This window comes from Brachyhypopomus gauderio, chromosome 5, assembly GCF_052324685.1.
Source record: "Brachyhypopomus gauderio isolate BG-103 chromosome 5, BGAUD_0.2, whole genome shotgun sequence".
In the NCBI taxonomy this organism is placed as follows: domain Eukaryota; kingdom Metazoa; phylum Chordata; class Actinopteri; order Gymnotiformes; family Hypopomidae; genus Brachyhypopomus; species Brachyhypopomus gauderio.
In genome coordinates, this window is record NC_135215.1 from 16,857,603 (window position 1) to 16,873,831 (window position 16,229).

The following is a 16,229-nucleotide window of genomic DNA, read 5'->3' on the forward strand; positions in this document are numbered from 1 at the left end:
TTTAAGTATCATTAAAGTTGCTTTAAAAAGCAATTAATATGTTGCAAAAAGCCTTGCACAAATAAAACTGAACTGAATTGAGAATCTTAAGTGTTTCCTTAATATAATGCAGAAGGTCCTGCTGAGTCACGGTGGCCTGGTGAATCATGCGATAGGGGCAGGGGGGTTCCCGCCTGCTGAATGTGGGCGTGGTCTGTAGCCTGTGACCTGCTCACCTGCGGGATTCCGTACTTGTCATACACCTGCCACAGGTACCAGTCCTCCCTCCGAGACGTCTTCCTGAACTTGAACGTGGTGACGAAGGCGTACTCGTCCGGAAGGCCCTGGGTGAACACATCCCTGGAACAGAAGCACAGAAAGACGGTCATCATACCAGCACCACCTGCACACGATTATCTTCTCTGTTCTTCATATCTACATATGATGCTACATGTTCTGCAGACAGGTTAGGTGCACTCAACTGAATCAACACCCTGGAGGGAAAACCATAAGAAAAACTCAAATCCATAAAAAAACAACTGCTCATACCTTTTATCTTGAAGTAGAACAACTGGCATGGTATTGCATGGAACAAAATATTCAAATAATATAAGATGCAGGAGTATTTCCAGAGAGACAGGATGTTTAGGACAAAGGTCCTTCATTAGCTGTACAGGCAAAGTGAAATACAAATATATAAATATATGTTTTGGCCCTCACTCTGTCTGCTGGACAATGGGCATGGTACCCAGTCTCACGTAGGCACTGTGACCAGGTTCTGACTTCTCCCCCAGAACGTCTCTCACGTTGAAGTACTCCATCAAGTCAAAGCCTGTAAGAGTCAACAGGAGAAATTATTTATACAGCACACCAAATATCTATTCAGGCTGTAAAATGAGATTATGGGGGTAGTAACACAGGGTTGCCAACTCTCGCGCAATGAGCATGACACACACGCATTTGTCTTCACACGCTCAGCCACCCCCCCCCCCCCCCCCCCCGAACAGAACTGAGATCCGGTAGAGGCCTAGTAGAGCCCCACCACCACCACACACACCACACACACCAACACCCACCCACCCACCCAACTGGTCATTTCCATGTATGGCCACTAGGTGGGGGAAATGAGTCAGAACATAACAGGAGAAGTACTGGAGGTGATACTACTTAGTAGTAGTATCAGTATGTAAATATAATAGCAGTATCCAGTGGCTAGACCTTCCTCTGCGTTCCTATCACTGTAGGAAATAAATATACATGACATGAAACTACCATAATGTGGAGGAGTTTGATGCTGCCTGCATCCATGGCTACGCTCAGCCGAAAGCAAAACTCTTAGGGAGAGAATCAGGATGACAGATGGGCGGAGAGTGGTGGGCTGGCCACACCCCTAAACCAGCTGGCCACACCCCTAAACCACACCCGCACGTACAGTAGAACCTCGGTATTCGACATATTCGGAGATCGACGCAAAATTTCGAGATATTTTTGTCTCGGAGCTCGAACAAAACTTCGGAATCTGACCGGAATCATGTGACTTTTGTAAACAAAATGCAGTTCGTGCTTCGGTCACGTGCCGCTAGTTGGTGTTTCAGCTAGGATTATACTTGACGCGAGCTCGTGCACCTCTCGAATCGCGCGTTCCGCTCTTCCGCGTTGTTTGCAGGATTCATACACCTTTACAAGGTGGAATTCAAGCACTTGTACATCACTTTCAAGGTCCATTTTCAATATTTTCCAGCCCCTTAAACTTAATTAAGTTACATATGTATACATATACTCGAAATGATTAGAAATGATTAACTTTTTATCACAGTATTAGCGCTACGGTCACTCGCGAAAGTATAACTGAGCCTTTAGTTGCCGTTTTCAATGGGTTTAAAACCATTTGAGGCTGTGCTCCAAGCTTTTGCTGTATTTTTGTGGTTTTTGTACTTTTTTAGACAAAAAACATGAGTCCCAAGAAAGACAGCAGAAAAACAAGAGGAAAACGGTAAGAACAACAATAGTTGTAAAAGGCGATCATAGAGAAGTATGAAAAAGTCATTTGTGTGATTTAGCATTGGAATTCAACTTGATGGCTGAGAATGGATTAATCCTCACCAATGGGTTTGAGACCCACAGCAAATATGCAGCAAACTGTATATAGCTGCTTTTAGTGTGTGTGTGTGTGTGTGTGTGTGTGTGTGTGTGTGTGTGTGTGTGGACCTTAAAGGGGATTAAACAGGTTTATGTTTGAATAGTTTTAATTATTCATGGTGGTTTGTTGGTTTTATTCATTACTGATTATGTGCACAAAATTGAACTGAGAATGGATCAGTGGATACAGTTACTGCCTAAAGTAAAAAAAAGTAAACAAATAAATAAATGAAAGGATACTGTTACTGCCTGAGGTAAATAAATAAATAAACGAATGCAGCTTTGCTCTGCGACAGACTGACACCCTGAGCTGAGCTTGACACCGTGGTGCTTGGAGATGCAGTTTAGAAGGGGAGGGATGTCAGAAACAAAAGGTTCTTCAGACTATTACAGTCATTTGTTTCTGTGTTTTGCTGTTGTCCTAAAGAACAAAGTGGTTTGGTTCTTTAGTGTGGTGGGCAGCCATAGAGGCACTAGGGAACTCTAGTACTGGGACACTGTATTACTGGGACACTGTAGTAATGGGACACTGTATTACTGGGATACTCTAGTACTGGGATACTCTAGTACTGGGACAATGTAGCACTGGGACACTGCAGTGCAACACAAAAAGGCATTAAACACAGCTCTCCATCAGACACAGCCCTGCAATAAACACAGCTCTCCATCAGACACAGTCTTGCATCAGACACAGCTCTCCATCAGAGCGATTGTCTAAATTCACTGAGCAGAAGCTCCTCTGGTTTCCCTCTGTCTCGCTGTCTTGGCTCACAAAACTCCCACGCACAAATTCCTCAGGAGTTAAGAGTCTGTCTGTATCAGACACAGCCCTGCATCAAACACAGCCCTGCAATAAACACAGCTCTCCATCAGACACGGCCCTGCATCAGACACAGTCCTGCATCAAACACAGCCCTGCAATAAACACAGCTCTCCATCAAACACAGCCCTGCATCAAACACAGCTCTCCAACAGACATATCCCTGCATCAAACACAGCCCTGCAATAAACACAGCTCTCCATCAGACACAGCTCTCCAACAGACATATCCCTGCATCAAACACAGCCCTGCAATAAACACAGCTCACCATCAGACACAGCCCTGTATCAGACACAGCTCTACAACAGACACATCCCTGCATCAGACACAGCCCTGCAATAAACACAGCTCACCATCAGACACAGCTCTGCATCAGACACAGCCCTGCAATAAACACAGCTCACCATCAGACACAGCTCTGCATCAGACACAGCTCTTCAAGAGTTAAGAGTCTGCCTGTATTTCCTGAGCAGTGGAAGCGCTGTCTAGGTCCTAATGGCTTTGTTCAGTTCATATCTGCATGCATTAAACACATGAAACCAACTTATACATTGTTGGTTTCCACGTCATCACCTACTTCTATTACTTATAGATGTGTGTGTTGTAGGTGTGTTTCACTGCAAGTAAAAAAAATGGAGACAAATGTAATAATTCTAGCTTTTGACAGTAAAACAGCACACGGTGGATTACACTGGAAGACATCATTCTGCATTCCCCACTCAGGCCCCGCCCTTCCCCAGTTGTATTGTTCTCATGGTGGTGTTTGTCCTCCTGTCCCCGTGTGTGAGGACGGTACTGGCTGTGGCGTCGCGGCCCGCACGCTCTCAGATGCGAGAGCGGGCCTGTAATTAGCATGGCAGGCTGAGGTGTATAATCACAGCGCTCGCGGGGAGCTATTTCTGAGAGCAAGCAAGCAGATGAGCGACCAGAGGGCTGGACAGACCCAGACCGAGCGCAGACGGACCCGACGGGACCGCTCCGACCCACATCTGGTCACGCCATGGCAACCCTGCTCTCTGCCCCTGGCTACGTTTAAACTGTAGATTACATTGCAGTCCCTGATGCTTCACTTCTACACTGGAATTATGGGTAAAAAAAAAGGCAAGCCAGACAAACCATCTCTGTGCATGTGCTGTGGTCTTGTTTCAGGCTGTAGACTCATCCAGTCATCACAAAATCAGTCCATCAATCACTCATATACCTCAACGTGAAATATAAATTTGGGTCACACCCTATAACCAGACAGTTCTGTGATCTAGCTTTTAGGTTTTCCTGAAAGCAAGACGCTCGTAGCATTTAGCTTGTAAATGACAAGCAGTGCGTTGGAGAGCATTCTTGTAACTGTACGGTTAATGAAGCAGTTAAGCTTCAAATGATGCGTCAGCGCGCGTTGAAAATGCCTTTGCGTTTTTGATTTTTGCAGATGCAGTGGCAAGACTAGATATCTTCTCCTCAAGTGATTCTAGGTGCTAATTATGTGGTCATTGTGTTACAGTAAACTACACATTTCCAAATACCCCCCCCCCCCCCCCGTAGTCTGTTTTCTCAGCAAGGTTGATGAGAAAACAACTCTGTCTCAAGTCCTGGTCATTACATCTTTCTTCCAAAGAAAATACAAGAAAGCAACCAGTCGCTGGAGACTGATTCATTCTGCAGAGAACAGGCGTAGAACTCACAACAGGAGTACCTAGCCGTCAGCGCCTCCGGCATCTTTGTTTGGGCATGTTTCAGGTTAAGCATGTGTGTAAATAAAGATCAACATCCCTTGTGTTGTAGTTAAGTGTTTTATGGCACTGTAGTAGCAGCTTTCGAATTTGACGTGTTCAAGCACATCAACATTTAGAAAATACATCTATAACCTTTTACATGGTTTACAGAGTTTGAAAACTAGCCTTTTCTCTGGGCAATGACTCATTCATTCATTCATAATTTACCATCGCCAGAAACAATAACAACAATAATAATAAGTATAATTTAAATAGAGCTCTTCTCATACATAAGGGCACTTAACAGAAGCACATAAACAGCCATAACTTCAGTGATCAGAAGAATGAAAGTGCTGAGAAAGGAAGTAAGCTGCTTTTGAAAGGAGGTTTTTTGCTGTTCTCTACAGGAGAAAATCGAGGGTCAGTAATGAAGATGTAGTAATAATCCATAGTTTGGGGGCCACGACACTGAAAGATGTACCCAGAGAGGGGGGCAGGGATGTCTGGGGCAGGAGATGGGTGTTGAGGGGCAGGAGATGGGTGTTGAGGGGCAGGAGATGGGTGTTGGGGGCAGGAGATGGGTGTTGAGGGCAGGAGATGGGTGTTGGGGGCAGGAGATGGGTGTTGGGGGCAGAAGATGGGTGTTGGGGGGCAGGAGATGGGTGTTGGGGGCAGGAGATGGGTGTTGAGGGCAGGAGATGGGTGTTGGGGGCAGGAGATGGGTGTTGAGGGGCAGGAGATGGGTGTTGAGGGGTAGGAGATGGGTGGTGGGGCAGGAGATGGGTGTTGGGAGGGTGGAGATGGGTGTTGGGGGCAGGAGATGGGTGTTGAGGGGCAGGAGATGGGTGTTGGGGGCAGGAGATGGGTGTTGGGGGGCAGGAGATGGGTGTTGGGGGCAGGAGATGGGTGTTGAGCGGCAGGAGATGGGTGTTGGGGGCAGGAGATGGGTGTTGGGGGCAGGAGATGGGTGTTGAGGGGCAGGAGATGGGTGTTGGGGGCAGGAGATGGGTGTTGGGGGCAGGAGATGGGTGTTGAGGGGCAGGAGATGGGTGTTGTGGGCAGGAGATGGGTGTTGGGGGCAGGAGATGGGTGTTGGGGGCAGGAGATGGGTGTTGGGGGCAGGAGATGGGTGTTGAGGGGCAGGAGATGGGTGTTGGGGGCAGGAGATGGGTGTTGGGGGCAGGAGATGGGTGTTGAGGGGCAGGAGATGGGTGTTGAGGGGCAGGAGATGGGTGTTGGGGCAGCAGGAGATGGGTGTTGAGGGGCAGGAGATGGGTGTTGTGGGCAGGAGATGGGTGTTGAGGGGCAGGAGATGGGTGTTGAGGGGCAGGAGATGGGTGTTGGGGGCAGGAGATGGGTGTTGGGGGCAGGAGATGGGTGTTGAGGGGCAGGAGATGGGTGTTGAGGGGCAGGAGATGGGTGTTGGGGGCAGGAGATGGGTGTTGGGGGCAGGAGATGGGTGTTGAGGGGCAGGAGATGGGTGTTGGGGGCAGGAGATGGGTGTTGAGGGGCAGGAGATGGGTGTTGGGGGCAGGAGATGGGTGTTGAGGGGCAGGAGATGGGTGTTGGGGGCAGGAGATGGGTGTTGAGGGGCAGGAGATGGGTGTTGGGAGCAGGAGATGGGTGTTGGGGGCAGGAGATGGGTGTTGAGGGGCAGGAGATGGGTGTTGGGGGCAGGAGATGGGTGTTGAGGGGCAGGAGATGGGTGTTGGGGGCAGGAGATGGGTGTTGGGGGGCAGGAGATGGGTGTTGAGCGGCAGGAGATGGGTGTTGGGGGCAGGAGATGGGTGTTGGGGGCAGGAGATGGGTGTTGGGGGCAGGAGATGGGTGTTGAGGGGCAGGAGATGGGTGTTGTGGGCAGGAGATGGGTGTTGGGGGCAGGAGATGGGTGTTGGGGGGCAGGAGATGGGTGTTGGGGGGCAGGAGATGGGTGTTGGGGGCAGGAGATGGGTGTTGAGGGGCAGGAGATGGGTGTTGGGGGCAGGAGATGGGTGTTGGGGGCAGGAGATGGGTGTTGAGGGGCAGGAGATGGGTGTTGAGGGGCAGGAGATGGGTGTTGGGGGCAGGAGATGGGTGTTGAGGGGCAGGAGATGGGTGTTGAGCGGCAGGAGATGGGTGTTGGGGGCAGGAGATGGGTGTTGGGGGCAGGAGATGGGTGTTGAGGGGCAGGAGATGGGTGTTGAGCGGCAGGAGATGGGTGTTGGGGGCAGGAGATGGGTGTTGAGGGGCAGGAGATGGGTGTTGAGGGGCAGGAGATGGGTGTTGGGGGCAGGAGATGGGTGTTGAGGGGCAGGAGATGGGTGTTGGGGGCAGGAGATGGGTGTTGAGGGGCAGGAGATGGGTGTTGAGGGGCAGGAGATGGGTGTTGGGGGCAGGAGATGGGTGTTGAGGGGCAGGAGATGGGTGTTGGGGGCAGGAGATGGGTGTTGAGGGGCAGGAGGTGGGTGTTGGGGGCAGGAGATGGGTGTTGAGGGGCAGGAGATGGGTGTTGGGGGCAGGAGATGGGTGTTGAGGGGCAGGAGATGGGTGTTGAGGGGCAGGAGATGGGTGTTGGGGGCAGGAGATGGGTGTTGAGGGGCAGGAGATAAACTACACTGGCTGGTGCTGCTGTATTTCAGTAGGAGTGAAATGGGACAGGTAGCCAGTGTAAACAAAAACAGGATTGGGCTGAAATTAACTGATTTCCAAGACAAATACAAGCCGGTGATACTGGTTCAAGACTCTCGCCACAATAATAGTTTCACTAGGCCTGCTCTAAGAGTACGACGTTTAACTGTTGATTACCGCTGCCCCGTTAATACTGGAATTTCTGTATACTGTATCCAGTATTTTCCTATATTTAAATTTAAAATAAACTTATCTTGATATATAATTTTAAATGCAATAATTAAATAAATAAATAAATACATTTTAAAGATTTAATATGTCATAGTACATAGTACAACCCTCCACAGTAAAATCCTCCACTCAACAGACTCTTACTGTGAATTGCTACTGTCACACAGACCTCTCCGCTGTGGCCAGCTGCACACCACAGGTGTTAATGATGCATGCCGAGTCTGTGCTGGATATGACTTGTATATAAACAGGCCCACTTATGCTAATTTAATACTAAAGACTTTGGCACATGTTTGGGAGTCCTTTATGTGCCATATGTACCACACACCCCTGTGGAGTCTGGAACACTACATGTTGTACACCCATTTCTGCTACGTCTCTCTCTCTCTCTCTCTCTCTCTCTCTCTCTCTCTCTCTCTCTCTCTCTCTCTCTCTCTCTCTCTCTCTCTCTCTCTCTCTCTCTCTCTCTCTATGTCTGCTTTTTTACTCTAATCTGTTGAGGTTGTGTGGGCGGCTCACACAGGAACTGGGATCCCCAAAAGACTCCAACCAAACATCCTACCTGTCTGACTAGTGCAACACTCACTTCTTCTCAGAAAGAGGAAAAACTTACACATTCCTCTCTAAATATACAACCATTTCAAGAATCAGTCTGCTGGGAAAACTTTAAACTGGCATGCTTAGTTCATTTTTGTACTATTTGTTCTGTGAGACAAGCCAAAACTCAAAGTGCTTTTGAAAAATAATACAAAATCAGACAGAAGAGTGACCATTTTGATTTAACCATGATTTAATCTGTGAGATTGACTATGTTTGCAATTCCTTCAAACTATGTTGTGTTCAGCAAATGACTTCACACATAGGACATATGATACTTCCATAAAAAACACACAAGAAAAAATTTATTACTCGGTTCACTAGATAACAAAAAATCAGGAATATTTCACTGGATTCTCCCTTAAATCCTAAAAAAAAAAAGGTTTAAACATTTTTTCAGCAGTTCAAAACTGTGGGGCTCTGTTTATAAATTGAGCATCAAGTATTCAACAAAACATATCCTAATGAAAATCATTTTAAAGTACGCTGAACGCTCAATATCATCGCATTTTTCCTTTAACTCTGTTCCCATGATGCAACCTGCCAAATTTTTACTAAACTGACAAATGTGGTTTTGTGAAACGCCTCCATCCCGAGCCCCAACCGCAGAGAGCGTGTGCACACGGGAGGAAGTGGATGGTGTAGAGGAAGAGGGTGAACCCACCTGGAACTTCCTTCTGACCCGCACCCGTGCTGCTGGGCTTGAATCGGTCCGCCTGGACCTTCATGTTGGGACACAGGACATCTGTGCAGGAAACAGACATAAATAATTAAGACACTGTGGTGAAAAAGAAAAAGGATTTTGAACCATGGAGACCTGAAGTCTTCCCCACAGGGTGGGGTTAGTGTTAAAGAATACAACTCAAGTACATATACACAAAAGGCTCTTTTGACAGAAAGCCTGGACTCATGATATCAGTAGATTCGGTGGATTCATGACCTCTCTCAGTATGGAGCAGGACCCGCCTGTATCACAGCTAAGCCATGTTCAGACAAGCTGTCATTGCAATAGTGAGTTAAGATGTTTCATATAGTGTAATATCCTGTTTAGCACTAGGCTCTAAATGTCTTCTGAATCTTTCTAACATAATTCCATGTGGTTATTTCATGTGATATTTGATGGGGGAGTCAACGGTGAGCTTCACATCAACTTTCTATAAGGCAGGACTACCCATTATCAACCTCTAACAAACCTCTAACAAATTAAAATGTTACCCTAAATTTACTTGTGATACACAAAACAACTAACAAATACAAAGAGGAGCAGTATGAGGAATGAAGGCCATCAAATGACCCCTGTGTTGCTCGGACACCCGTCTGTGAGAGTGACAATGTTGCCAGGACCCCCGAATACGAGAGTGACTCCTGTGTTGCCTTGACTCCCATCAGTGAGAATGACATCAGTGTTGCTGGTGCGCTCATATATGAGTGTGGCACAACAACAGTGTCAGGTTTCTAAGGTTCTCGGCAGGAGTTAGCAGGCACTTGAAATGACTGACGTATCAGTCTGTGAAGCTTCCGGCCTCTTAATCCTCTGGGCCTTCCATTGTGGAGATGTCGTATTTAGCAAAGATGGATTCACCATTAAAGACAAAAAAAAAGCAAGTACCATATTTCAGAACCAAACGAGACTGTGACCTGTCCAGTGTTGGGCTGACCTACAGCCAGGAAGCGCCCAAGTAATTATCCAAGTAATTATGCTCATTAGGACTTCAAATTTCATTACTTCATTAGAATTTAAATAGCAATTTAGACAAATGCTGGGACCTGTGGAACCTCTTTATCAGCAAACATGTAAGCATGACTACACTTTGTATGATTTAAGACAAAACGGATTGGTTGTCTGTCCTGTTCCCGTCCTGTTCTGCCATCCCATTCGCCATAGAGGAGTGCGTCAGGGCGGCACCAGTTTGCCGTCAACGCTACAACAGATGTGCGTTTAATAAAGACTTTTAACGGCACTGGGGCTCCTGTTACTGTCACAGAAAACCTAGGCTACCATTTCCTCGCCGATGGCGGCATCCACCAAGCTGTTAGAGCGACGACAGCGTGAGGGCTGTGATTTATGACCGGGCGTCGCTCGACCGTGTACACCCGGGGACCGTAGACCTGTGGCAGCAGCGTGGCCCAAGCCCTCAGGGGGCCGACCACACGCCGACGCCCATCCGGCTCAGCTTTGGACATCCATCAGAAGGAGCTCTCAAAGGGCTAAAGATGCTAACAGATAGCTATGGTGACGGGAAAAAGCAAACGGCACCAGCACTCTTGGTTTACGTTGGCAGACATAGTGAGAAACTGCTATTTGTGGTGGAAGACCAGGCAGTATCACTGAGGCCGGATGCTTCTCAATGCGTACAGCTGAATTGGTACCTCACACCCAGATCTGTACCAGTGAAATGACAGTTGTACAGTAAATTTGATACAAGCTGAAATAACAAGCTAAAATTAGCTTGCAAAACCACTTTGTGCACTTAAGGAATTCATTAATGATGAATATTATAGTCTTGTTTACATAAGCAGGTTGTTTTTTCTGGAGCTATAAAATATTTGTATTAGTGAATATGAGTGTCCCCAAAGCAGACGTTTAAAAGAAGAATGAATGTTCACGTACCAGTCTGAGCTCGATATCGGAAAATATCCTTTGCATCTGCTTCATTAACTAATTTAGCGCTTGCTAACCAGCAGCTGTACATAGGAATGAATGCTAACACTGTCTTGTTAATGGATGATGAGAAAAAACATTACAGGATTGTATATGGGCGGGTTCTGGTTTTGTAAAAAGTTGCAACCTAATCAACACAGCAGCTAAAGTTAAGCACCTGAAAATGTTGTTATATGTAGCATAAGGGGATTTATGGAGGTTTTAGGGTTTTTTTGTTTGTTTTTTTGCAATTAGGAAGAAGTGTTTAAGAAGCTTGAGCCAAATTGCCACGACTGTGCTTCTGATGTCACTTTTAATGATAATAAACCAAATAATATTTGCACAGAAAAGCAGATTTTCTTAGAGCTCTTGAGACACCCAAACAGAATTTATGTCAAGGATAAATTCACACAGAGTGCCTATAAAAATACACTCAGCCATTTTAGCTGTGTGAGTGCAAAACAGTTTTTTTTAATTGCAGATTTTTAAGGCAGACCTGTAGTGTTTGAGAAAATGTACTTTGTACAGCAGGAGATTGTGTCATGGGAACCAACGAGTGAACGGCCACTAGCAGGAACAGAGCACCGGTCACTTGAGCCCAGATTTGCAGGATTTAGAGACTTCCACGCTTGACTGATAATTGTTAAAGTAAATGACGCAGACGCAGCTATTCTGAGAGAAACTTTGTCATAACTGTCATTATTTTCATGCTGTGTAAGGCACCTGTGGCACAAGGAATGCTGGTTATTTTCAGCCTGTCCAAGGCCGTGTGATAGCAGACCACCCAAACACTGTGCTGTCCTCACACAACACGCCCTTTGGGGTTGAATCATAAAACTCAAAACACAAGACAAATATGGAAACGCTTCACTACATTATAACACCTGTGCGTGTCATTGTGTCTTTCTATGCTGCCGCCTTTTTCTCAAGCTCATTTTTCCGTCGTACACACACACAAACACAGACACACACACATTTGGCAGAAACCAGAAAGACGCCCAAACCACAGAGCCCGATCGAGGGCCTGACAATCATGTACAATCAGACCCTGTAATTTTCTTTAATCGTGTCTATAAAAAGCACTTGGTCTTGAGAGGCATTAACTTCACTATGAATTCCAGTTTATAGGAACCGGCCTGCTTGCAGTCTCCCTGTAGCGGAGGGTCCTGAGGTCTGCATGCAGGAGAACTCTTGGTGACCCCAAGAGTCTCCACCCTACTCCTGTTCATCTAACCTTCAAAAATGATCAGAGTCCATGTTTCCTTCCTCAAACTATGCAATCGGTTCTGCCTTGAGCAGCACAGTCACATCTTATGGACACATTTGTATTCTCCCACAGTATGATTTTCACAAGAACTGTTGTAGGTGAGAGTGTTTTACCCAGCAGTGCTGAACACATTCAGAGTGGAAGAATGTTATTCTGGGTGTCACGTCTGGGCTACCTTAAGCTGAACCTCTCTCTGACCCACAGCTTCTGAGGCCTGTCCTTGAGAAGGTCACATTCAGGTCCATCAGAGAAGAGAAAGGAGGAGGAGAAAAATCAAAACACGGGAAATCTGGGTGGCCATGATGATTGGAGCAAGACACACCACACTACAGTGACCTAGTTCATAGGCCACGCCATGAAAGGGGCAGGGCTTATCCCGGTCAATAACACTAGACCACAACACCTCTTTAAAAGGTGGTTAGAGCATTCTGCCGGTCCAGTGCCCTAGTTCCTAGGCCACGCCCTGAAATGGGCAGGGCTTAACCCGGCCCCTAACACCACAACGGGTCTTTAAAAGGTGGTTAGATCATTCTGGTGGCACCTATGTATCGGCTGGTGAGATGACAAAGCAGGGAAAAGCCTGCTGTGCGTCACTGGTTTAAAAGGGTGCCACATGTGAATGTGAACTAACCTGCCCTTTCCCTCTGCCTGTAATTTAAAGATTGACCCCGAATGGCTAAACAGGCCACCATATAGGGTGGGACTCTTTAGCTTACGCAATGGTGAGTCTGGCGTCATTTTCTTTTCAGGTTCCAATTTGCACTGGTTTATTGCATATGGTAATGCAGGAGTTTGAAGCCTGTGAAATTAAAGGATGAAAAATTCTGAACCTGGCTGAGCAACAGGGCTTTATGACTACAATTATGCCCCTCTGGTGATGTCACTGCCAAATGATGTGGCAAGTGATATTTAAATGTGTGTAATTCGCTTTTAATGGAGACTGCTGTGCCATGGTGCCATGTATGATCATTTGCCTGTGAAAATTTAAATAAACATAAACTCATAACTCATAAAATTATTGAACCAGTGAGAAAGCATGAGCTTACCATATGAAAATGAAAAATAAAAATAAAAACAAGTTAAAGGTCCCTGGGTGTTTAAGTTGCATAAATTATTGGTCTAAACTTTCATTTTGCCAGTGCTAATTATTTGAGGATTTGATGTCTAACTAAAGCTTCAGATTACCACACTTTCCCACTTGCATTCAGTACAGATATACAAATGTCTTAAATAACTCCTGTTAATATATTCACTAGACTTGCCACTCTGATAGGGCAACCAGAATCCCTAGGGAAGGAAAGGAAAGGCCTTATCGAAGGTTTCTGCTCATGTTTGACAGACCAGCAGTTGGCTAATCAAAAGCAGGTTTAGGGGAAGACAGTGTGTCAGTCGAGGCATGTCTGGAGATTAGGCCATCCAGACATCAACATATTGCTGATGGATTTAGCAGCATATTGCAGTGCTGGGTTGAGCCAGCACTTGGAATGAAAGCCCAGCAATCCGATGGGATTATCCCTTCTGATTAAAACACATGAAAAAGCAAAAAGACTCTGACTTATCGTGTGTGCTAGTTTAACTGTGTCTTTCTTTTCCGATTTTATTGTTTCTTTCATTCTTTGAAATAATGTTTAGGGCTTCAGAAAATACCTAGAAATACTCTAGAAAACTGCACCACATCATTTTGTATTTCTGCACAAAAACTAAAAGAATATGGTGATGCGTGAATGTGAATAAATGACAGTGTTTTACAGGAGATGATTCATCAGGACTCAAACACAAGGAGGCTTTTTGGGGTGGGGGTGGTAGAAAGATTGGCCAGACTGAGCCTCTTATAAATTAGTTACAGAGAAAGTATTTATACCTTAACGTTTTACTAATTACACTGTGGAACGAAATGCAGCTCCTAACTCATACTTTTAAAACTAAAAGCTGTAGATTAAAAGGTCAAACACTCCACCATGAAGCCCTACTCCACTGGAAACATTTGAACTGTAATTTTCAGAACTAAAATAACCTGGGCCGCACACACGCCTGTCTTCTGTCCACAGGTATTCTTAGGCATAAGTGCAGTGGAAAGCTGATCTTTCTATCTTCAAACCAGGCAGGAGGTAGAAGGAGTTTTGAAATGGTGATCAGTTCCCACCTCACAGTGATAGTGGTATTTCTTAGTGGAGATACACTCAGTGTGGTGACTCGTGTGTTTGGCGAGATTCTCCTCAGTGTGGGTGGGTCCTGGACTGGAATCCCAAGGCATGGTCATGGAAGCTTCAGAAGAGGCTGGAGTGACTCACTCTCTCTCACACACTCGCTCTGTTCCATCTGTGGGCCATCGAAATTAAACGTAACACTGCTAAAAGCACTGCTGATTCTTCAACCGTTCAGTAGGTGGTTATGAAATCATTTGTTCTTTGGAAAGTGAATTGGGTTATGTGGACCTGGACTGACGTGTGCTATAGGTCATACTGTTTCCTGTCATCCCCTTCACACACTTGTCACACACAATTCATTTCTAGATTAGTTGGTCTCAGGGGTTTCAATGTGATTTATTGATCAGAACATTTTAGAAGATCAGAGAAACTAAAAGACACTGACTAGTTTTCCGATATAAGTTCTTACTGTTGAAAGATATATCAAAATATATGTCTGTGATGCTAAAGAAATCTCCAAGTTACACAGATGTGCACACACACACACACACACACACAATAAAACCCCTACACTTTCACTGAAATAAATGTGTCGTGTCAGGCCACTATACCCCAGTGTCTGAGAGATATGTATTCATAGAATTTTAATACATGCTTGCTGTCTGCAGTGGCCATTTGAGATGATCCCACACGTTATCTAAAGCTGTACTTGCAGGCAAAGTCCAAGTTTGGTCTCCACACCTCTGCCACACCCAGCTTTGCTAGGGCACCCAACCACAAAAATGTCTCCAGATGCAGGCTTGGTATCCAATGACAGACCTTCTCATGTGGCCTCCTGCTGAAACACCTCACTGTGTTCACGCGCTCGCTAAAGGATGTAGATAAAGGAATTAAAAAATGGAAATCATACCCCACATGTGTGTGTGTGTGTGTGTGTGTGTGTGTGCGTTCAAAAGCCAACTCTGGATCGAACTCTCGAAGTATGATGGAGGACTTCTGGAGATATGCACTCAGATCTAAGTGGTCTGACAGAGGTTTTGTCCTCCATGTGGCTCTGTGGCTCTGATGCGTGTTGAGTATTTTTCTAAAGCGTGAATGCAGGTGAATGCTGCACATGAAACTCTATTTTCTGGTTTATGAACACACAAGAGCTCTTTGCTGTTGGTGTTTCACGCAATTACATTTACAGCTGTTTGCCGACAAAGTGCTTTGTCATCATATCATGCAACCCAGCCAGTACAAGAAGTTAGTGCAAAAGATCCCACTGAACTAGGGAACTCTAGTTTATGCCCATGCCTATAAAGAATGGCAAAATAAGTGCACCAGCAAACAACAAGGGTCGAAGTAATCAATTAAGATTGAACACCGGTGAGCATTAAGAAGCACTAAGTGACCTCTACGACAGGCCGTGGGAGTACTTACTCTCACAGAGCCTTTTCCTCAGTCTCCCTCTGATTCTGTCGATGGCGTCGAAGTCCGTCACATGGAAGACGTGCGCGTTTTTTGGTTCGGCTGCGATCTCCTCCAGCTCCACTTTCAGTGCCTCCCCGATGCCCACGGCGAACATGCGGATGCCGGCCCTGGCCGCCGCGATGGACGGTTCCAGGACGTAATCCTGACTCTTCCCGTCCGTTAGCAATATCGCCACTTTCTGGATGCCCTTGGCAGCGGGCCTGGCTCCTGCCTGCACTGTGAAGATGTTGGTAGTGGTGTAGCTGATGGCATCTCCTGTCTTGGTGTTCCCTCCCAGGTATCTTATGTTCCTGGATGCCCTCTTGACCTCCTCCAGGGATTTGTACCTGGCTAGGTTGAACTCGGTGGTGGGACGATCACTGTAGCGCACTACAGCCACGCGTGTCTTGTCTTCACCCACATCAAAGGACTCCACCAGGTTGGCCACCCACTGACGGATCTTTTCAAAGTTGTCCTTGCCCACACTGGATGATGTGTCCAAGATGAAAACCAGGTCATAGTGTACATTCTTACAACCTAGGAACACAGATATTTTCAAACCTGAACATTAGCCACCAAAGTCAGTCAGCCTAATAATACCATTGCATTGTGTCATTCCTTGAAGTCAGTAGATGACTAGTGT

The 16,229-nt window shown here is 46.2% G+C and overlaps 1 protein-coding gene across 3 annotated transcripts in view; it reads right to left on the minus strand.

Annotated features, from left to right (window-relative positions):
* col22a1 (collagen, type XXII, alpha 1) overlaps positions 1–16,229 on the minus strand; it is a 60,348-nt gene that overhangs the window by 41,133 nt on the left and 2,986 nt on the right. For all 3 annotated transcript variants that reach the window (XM_077006081.1, XM_077006080.1, XM_077006082.1), the window contains exons 3-6: positions 15,557–16,123; positions 8,744–8,824; positions 700–811; positions 216–339 (exon numbers count right to left, since the gene is read on the minus strand). In XM_077006081.1, coding sequence (XP_076862196.1) covers positions 216–339; positions 700–811; positions 8,744–8,824; positions 15,557–16,123 — 884 coding nt within the window. The remainder of the gene's footprint in view (positions 1–215; positions 340–699; positions 812–8,743; positions 8,825–15,556; positions 16,124–16,229) is intronic.